This window comes from Rattus norvegicus, chromosome 15 (genome assembly GCF_021556685.1).
Source record: "Rattus norvegicus strain SHRSP/BbbUtx chromosome 15, alternate assembly SHRSP_T2T, whole genome shotgun sequence".
Classification (NCBI taxonomy): Eukaryota; Metazoa; Chordata; class Mammalia; order Rodentia; family Muridae; genus Rattus; species Rattus norvegicus.
The window spans coordinates 7785633-7793478 of record NC_141548.1 but is presented as its reverse complement, the minus strand read 5'-3'; the positions used below and the strand labels follow the sequence as shown (position 1 = coordinate 7793478).

The following is a 7846-nucleotide window of genomic DNA, read 5'->3' as shown; positions in this document are numbered from 1 at the left end:
CAAAAGTCGTCATCCTAATCAAGAAGAACAAGAAAACAACCAACCATAAAAACCCTATCCCCTGAAAGGTCTTGCAATTTATTATCTCCTCTGTGCAGTTACAATTGATATCATGTTTGAAGGAAACCAAAAGCAAGCAATTCTGTTTCATGACTGCTTCTATACTCCCTATAATATTGTTTTATTTCCTGGGAGATACTACAGAACACCTGATGAATATTCCATTAATATGTTCAACACTCTCATCCACAAAAGAGTATATTTTAGTGGTCACTAAATATTTGATAAGGATACTGCATTGATTTTTTTCATCATGAAGTTGGTATTCAGAGTTGGACATACAATCTACACTGAAAGTACAATTTCTTTGTATCTCAGTCTGACTGGGAAGTCATTGTGATGCCCAATCCCTGTGAGAATGCAGAGATCCATCTCTGCCTGAGAGCTGTGGGATTTCAGATGGTTACATCACACTTCAATAAAGAAAGTTCTTAAGAGTGACGAGTTCGAGATCACTGTTTGATTCACAAGGATACATTCGATTTACTCAAAAGCAACAGGACACAAGGATTCAATATCTGCGGTGTACATGGTCTTGCTGGCCTCCTCACAGAACCTCTTTCCCTCCTCACAGGATGCTTGCAGTTCAGTCTGCTCCACCAGCAGTTTTCTGTTCTCATTCATCAAAATCCTTACATTCTTCTTCAATTCATTGCGTTCATTCAGGAGGTGGAAGTTTCTGATGCTGAATCAAAAACAAATAATGGTAAATCCCAGGCAGTTTCTATTTGCCTGCGACTCCTGCAAGTACAATCATCCCTTCAAGGGCCCCATCCCCAGGCATCTCCAGACTAGAGCCACAGTTTGCATGTTAGCACCAATTAGAGGCAGGTCAAATCCCGAGTCCGCACTCCACGGGAATCAAAGTACTTCAGAAAATCCTGACACTAAGAGGGTATATGCACATCAAAGAAGAGGAAATGTTGCATATGGGTGCTTATGTGTTCATGGTATTCTAAAGCCATTGGCAGGTAGAGGGCCAATCCCCTCTGAGGGCTGATAGAAGACTCAGCAGCTATACAATCTTCCCATGTGTTTCTCATGGATCCCAGATCTTTTTTCAAAGTCATAGCTGGACAGAAGTATTCCCCGCCTAGTGCTGGGGTCTCCTTTCGGTCAGTGACTCACCGGTAGGAATTGTTCTCTTGCATGAGCTCCTGGTACTTCTCCATGGCATCACTTATCCAGTTGGTCATCTTATGCATATCCATCGTTCTCATCTCATGTTGGGATTTAAGCATTGGCAATTCAACACTCAGCCTGTGTTAGAACATGGCCCAAGGAACAAATAACTGTCTGAACTCATTATTTCAGAATTAGATGAAGTGTAAATAAAAAATAGCCAATAAAAATTCAAATTCAAGGAATGGGGGCTAGGGAAGAAAGTGGAAAACTCAAAGACCACAGCAAAAACACAACAGGGAGACTCAAACCATCACTCTCCCATAGAAAATATTTCTCTGCAAATCAGCACACATTTGTTTTGAAATAAGTAATCCTTAAAAGGCTGGTGAGATATGGTCCTATAAAGACCCTCTGTATAGGAGGGGGAAAGTCTGAGAGCTGCATGTTTGGGAATAACAAGTGCCAAGAATTTATTCCCACAGACCTTTTCTAGGTCACAGTAAACCATCCTTGGATAATTAAAAAAAGAAAATAAAGTTCAAAGCAGGAAAAAAATAAATAAATAAATAAATAAATAAATAAATAAATAAATAAATAAATAAATAAGTGAAATCAGACTGTTTTCTGGACTACCTAAGCCCAGTATATAACACAAACTTGCTCCTTCCTATTGGTTCTGGTTAAATTCATTATCCTGGGCATTGGACGACAGAGCTAGGGGACCAAATGGAGGGAGCAGACCTTCAAGATCTGGCCAGGTCAGCATGAAGGAATTGAACAGTTGTGTACGAAGTATAAGATGTTTCCTCCAGTCTGTGCCATAGCCTTGGGTCCAACAGAAAGATGTGATGACATTTCTCTTGTTTTGAAAGCAGAGATTCTCAATCCTTGTTACATGACTCCCAGAGGCCATAACTACTTTTTACAGGGAAGAGGATTCATAACACCTCCTCCCCTCAGGAGAGCCCTATGTGCCAGCAAGGTAAACAGAAGGAGCAAAGTGCTCTGTTGATCAATGATGGCCTCCATGGACTCATCACTATCATGACCTGCAAACTGTTCATCAAACAAATCCTCAGACCCAATCAAAGGTCCCAGACTCCCTGATCCTGAGCAAAACACACACAAATACTTTCGCATCAATACGTACATGCCAACCCATATACAAACATAATTAGAATGCCAACTTTATCATGGAGGTGCCATAGAATCAGTGTCTAACGACCAAAATCAGAGTAAGAGTGAGGACATTCAGGCATTTCATTCCCACACTTAGATGCAGCAAGTGTGACCAGGTCCATCCAGCTGTTGAAAAAGACCAATCCAACTCCAAGGAGCTCAGGGTCAAGTACAAGAGAGGTTGACCCTAAACACACAGCACCTAGCTTCTCTCACAGGCCAGCACCTGCCAAGGCTCCTTAAAGTCCAGGATGAGAGGTGAAACACTTTCTTGATGTCTCTTGGCTTAGCAGAAAGAGCACAAGACAGTCAGTAAGTTACAGGGCATAATGACTACCTGTAGTTCAAACCATCATTGACATAAAGGTCCAGGATTTGAGAAAGTTCATCCCGCTCAGATTTACACTTCTGGATTTCAAGTTTTAGTTCCTCCAATTTCTTTATACGTTTTTCATGATTACTGATGAAATTTTCTGATGATGCCTTCCTAATAAACCCTGTAGATAGATAAACACAAGTGAATGTACATATTGGATAGCCCGTGGGTAGAAAAGACCATTCTGAGTCTCAAAATGGAGGTTGAGGAAGCGGAAAGGCTGGAGATTTGTTGAATCCCTGAAAGAGAAGAAACGCTATCCTTAATGTGGACTCTTAAGCTATTTCCCTCTTCCCAACCTCCATTGCCATACATAAGCCTCACTCACTATTACATGATCCCTCATCGTGAAAGATAGAATCTACCTCAGACATAAAGATTTGGGACATTGTCAGCAGATATCAGACGTGGAGCAGGTAAATCCTGGAGTTCACAGCACCATCAAACCCTAATCGTGTGTTCAAGCTTAAAGTGTCTGAGACCTCAATTCATGACTAGGGGATGCATCCTTCCTTGTTCTTGTCATCACAGACTTAGTAACCTACAGTAATCTAGAGGATGAAGTGCTTCAACTCCCAACCATGAATGGGCACATTTTATCCTCATAGGGCTTCCTCCTGGCATTCCTTGGCAGTAGAAATTAAAAAGCTCATAGAAAAGAAACTGCAGGCCTGCCAATTCCTGGCTCTCTGTCAAATTAATCATCAGGACTCTTGACTCTTGGTCTGCCATTGACAAATTCCAAGGCTCCTGCTTGTAAGGCCGCCTCCTGAAAGGCTCAGCTCAAACCTACCTCCTGGAGGAAGTTCCCCGACTCTACCCAGTACTCACTGTGCCTTCCCCAGAATGATTTCATTCTTCCGTACTTACAATACAGAAGGCCAGCTTTCTTCTGCCTCGGTCTGGTCTCTCCTTGGTCTCCCCCCTCCTTCTGAACGAGCTTGAGCAGCTGGTGAAACATGCCTATTTGTGAACCCAAAAGGCACTGATGGAACCCCAAAGGCAGTTGGTGTCACCACAACACTGGTGACATCACAGAAGATTCTAGTGCTCTCTTAGATACAAGAGATTGTCCAAGGAAGAGATTACTGATGACGTCACTCGGAAGTTCTATGGCTCCCTGCTACCCAGCTCTCCCAAAAGCAACCAATGTCTATGGGGCCCTTTTCTGCAGCCTCTCCTGTGACCCAGGGAATATCCTTTGGCAACTTCTCCTCTAGAGTTAGATATTTCTCTCTGCTTCATCGGATGTCATCAATGCTTTTGATGGGGAGAGTTGGTTACAACCCTGAATTGGATAAGAGATTTTTGTTAGCACCCAAATCCCTAGGGACCATAAATGAGGGAGATTTCTCTTAATAATAAATCTACACCTGAGACAATGCACATACATACAGTCCAATTCCCAAAGTGTCCCTGTTTCCTAGAGGCCAATATATTTCTCTTATACTTTTAATTTTATAAAACCTGAATAATATTTGCTTACTGGGCATTCCTTGATAGCCAGGACTATTTCCACATAAACGTCTATGTACTTCACAAAGTCAATGGTTTATAATCCTACTTTTTGCAATAAAAACTTCCTTTTCTTGGGAATATAGGGGGATTAACTACAGGGCAAATATAAAATCATAAATTTCTGTCCCTTCTTTTACATATTAAGTTGGACATCATCCCTTTCTCAAATATAGCCAGACAATTAAATTGGTCATCAGTGAGCAAAGGTCAACCTGGACTGTGTGTTCCTACATTGTAGCCCGACAGCCATCACTTCTCCAATATTTGTCTTCCTTCATTTCCAAGTCCAGGCACGAGGATATCGGGGGTTGCCCCTTGATACTTTACTCCTAGCAAACATAAGAATCAGCAGGATGGGGAGGGAGTCGAATGGCCTGTGGTCAGGTTAAACCTCAATTTTAGTGGGTCCCTAAGTTCAGGGGAAAGTCCATTTGGCATTGTCATCTGTGGCTTCTGTGTTCTTATCCTAGGTGCGCTCAATCTGTGCTATGACGCCTCCTAACCTCACAGATGTAAGAGTGAAAATCACGTTTGTCTTTTCTGGGAAGGGCTCTGCCTCTGACTCCCACCTGGAGTTGGACAACATCGCTATGCAAAACTCAAAAAGGAGGGGTGGAGATGGTGGACGCCTCAAAAGTTTAGGGTCATTTCTTCCAAATAAGGCACACATTTTTCCAATGTAATTTTTCCTTTGTTCTTTCACTCATGGTGGCTGGCTTCTTTCCTGGCCTGAAGTATAATGGAGTCCAATCTTTTAGACGACTGAAGCATCTGTTTTTGAGATGACAGGCCCACCAATGGGCCTGCTGCATACAGGCTCCTATCACCAAGGCAGTTGTTGTTACAGGATCATGGCATGGCGGCAGCAGCACACGATCTCTCAGTCTTCTCTGCTGCAATTGCTAAAATAATAATAGGGTTGTTTGTATTTTTAAATATTTTATTGGAAATACCTACAATGCTGGTCAGAGTTGATACATGCCTTTAATCCCAGCACCCATAAGGGTTTTTTTCTCTTTTTTTTTCTCTTCTTTTTTTGCAATTGTTGTTAGAATTCCCATTGTTTTCTTTGGTAATTCCCTCTATTTGCTCTGTACCTAGAATGTTACCCACACTCTTCATGGCCCTATTCTTCATGTTAAAGATTTTACTCTCACCATCCACACCACACATGATCACATTATTTACTTTCAAATAAGAAAAAAAGGCATGAAGAAGAGAGTTAACTCATATGGTCTCAGGTAATCAACACAACAGGACTTTCAACTAGGCTGCTCTACGTTCCAGCTCACTGGATGCAGGCCTGAGGCCATGGGGTATCTTGGAAAGGAAGAAGCACACACTACCTCACAGCTCTCTCTGCTGGCGACTGCTAGAATTGTGACAGGACCTGTGTTTGTTGGCACACGCCTTAATCCCAGCATTCAAAATTTATTTTAATCGTTGATGTTGTTTTTCTGTTTGTTTTTTGTTTTTAATCCCCGCAGCTAATTGCTCTATACCTAGAATATTAAGCTCACGCTCTGGAGGGACCTATTCATGTTAGGCGATGCTTTTATTCTTACTAACCACTCCACAGATGATCCCATTATTTACTTTCAAATAAGAAGACAGTCATAGAGAAGTGAGTTAACCAGTATGCTCTCACAGAAGAAACACATCACGAGTATGGAATGGCACCCCAATCTTTTGCATTTGTTATGCCTTTTAAATTTTTTTATTCTTTATTTGTTTTTAGTTACATTCAAATGTTAAAGCCTTTCTCTGTTTCACACCCATATCCCCCTACCTCATCCCCCTCACCCTGTTTCTCTGAGGGTGTTTTTCTACCCACCCAACCCTTCCTGCCACCCTGCCCTGACATTCTCCTACACTGGGGCATAGAGCCTTCGCAGGAACAAGGGCTTCTTCTCTCATTGAAGCCCAACAAGCCACTCCTTTTCTACACATGCTGCTGGAGCCCTGGTTCTGTCCATGTGTACCATTTGAATGGTGGTTTAGTCTCTTGGAGCTGTAGTTGGTTGGTATTATTGTTGTTATGGGATTGCAAACCCTTTCAGCTCCTTCAATCCTTTCTCTGCCTCCTCCATTGTTCTCAGTTCAAAGGTTGACTTCAAACATCCGCCTCTGTATTTGTCATGCTCTGGCAGTGTCTTTCAGAAGACAGCTATATCAGGCTCCTGTCAGCTCGCACTTCTTGGCATCACCAATATTGTCTGAGGTTGGTGGATGTATATAGACTGGATCCCCAGTTAGGGCAGTCCCTGGGTAGCCTTTCCTCAGTCTCTGCTCCAGACTTCATCTCCACACTTCCTCATGTGAATATTTTTGTTTCCCCTTCTGAGAAGGACTGAAGCTTCCACACTTTGGTCATCCTTCTTGAGCTTCATGTGGTCTGTGGATTGCATCTTGGGTAGATTTGTGCTAATGTCCACTTATCAGTGAGTGCATACGATGTGTGTTTTCTTGTGATTGGGTTTCCTCACTCAGGATGATATTTTCTAGTTCCTTCCATTGACGTAAAATTTCCATGAAGTCATTGTTCTTAATAGCTGAGTAGTACTCCACTGTGTAGATGTGCCCCATTTTCTATATCCATTCCTCTGTTGAAGGGCATCTGCGTTTTTCCCAGCTTCTGGCTGTTATGATTACGGCTGCTATGAACTTAGTGGACCATGTGCCTTCATTGTATGTTGGAGCATCTTTTGGTTATATGCCCAGGAGGGGTATATTGGGTGCTCAGGCAGTGCAATGTTCAATTTTTGAAGAAACTCCAGACTGATTTCCAGAGAGGTAATCCAGTTTGCAATCCTACCAACAGTGGAGGAGTGTTCCTCTTTCTCCGCATTCTCGCCAGCATCTGCTAACACCTGAGTTTTTGGTGTTAGCCATTCTGATTGGTATGATGTGGAATCTCAGGGTTGTTTTGATTTGCATTTCCCTGATGACTGAGGACTTTGAACATAACGGAAGACATTTTAAGAAATGATGCTACCCTAACTGGTGGTCTGCATGTAGTTGAGTGCCAATGGATCCATTTCTATCTCTTTCTACACAGTTCAAATCCAAGTGAATCAAGGAAATCCACATAAAACCAAACATGCAGAAGCTAATAGAAGGGAAAGTGTCACAAATTGCCTAGAACACATTTGCACAGGAGAAAGTTGTCAGAACAGAATACCAAAGGGTCAGGCTCTAAGATCAACAGTAAACGTATGAAATCTCAACAATCTGAAAACTTTCTTTGGAGCAAAGGACACTACCAATAGGACAAATCAGCAAGCTACAGATTCAGAAAAGAGTTTTACCAACCCTACATCTGAGAGAGTGCCAACATTCCAAATATACAAAGTACTCAAATAGGTAAACTCCCAGACAACCAAATAACCCGACTTTTAAACTGGGATAGAGAGCTAAACTAAGAATTCTCACCTGAGGTATCTCAATGCCTGAGAAACTCATCAAGAAACGTTCGACATCCTTAGTTATCAGAAAAAGGCAAATCAAAACGAACCTGAGATCCTTCATTACACCAATCAGAATGGCTAAGATAGAAAACTGAGGCAGTAGCAGATTGGGCTAGGATGT

At 42.1% G+C, this 7846-nt stretch overlaps 1 protein-coding gene across 1 annotated transcript; it reads right to left on the bottom strand.

The window, feature by feature from the left end:
- Positions 1 to 518: 518 nt before the first annotated feature.
- Positions 519 to 3765, bottom strand: LOC148000795 (uncharacterized). Its single transcript, XM_087586749.1, has 4 exons — positions 3611 to 3765; positions 2702 to 2861; positions 1189 to 1320; positions 519 to 745 (listed from the first exon to the last, which is right to left on the bottom strand). Exons 1-4 carry the CDS (start codon positions 3699 to 3701, stop codon positions 544 to 546), a joined length of 585 nt encoding a protein of 194 aa, XP_087442875.1. The 5' UTR covers positions 3702 to 3765; the 3' UTR covers positions 519 to 543.
- Positions 3766 to 7846: the final 4081 nt, after the last annotated feature.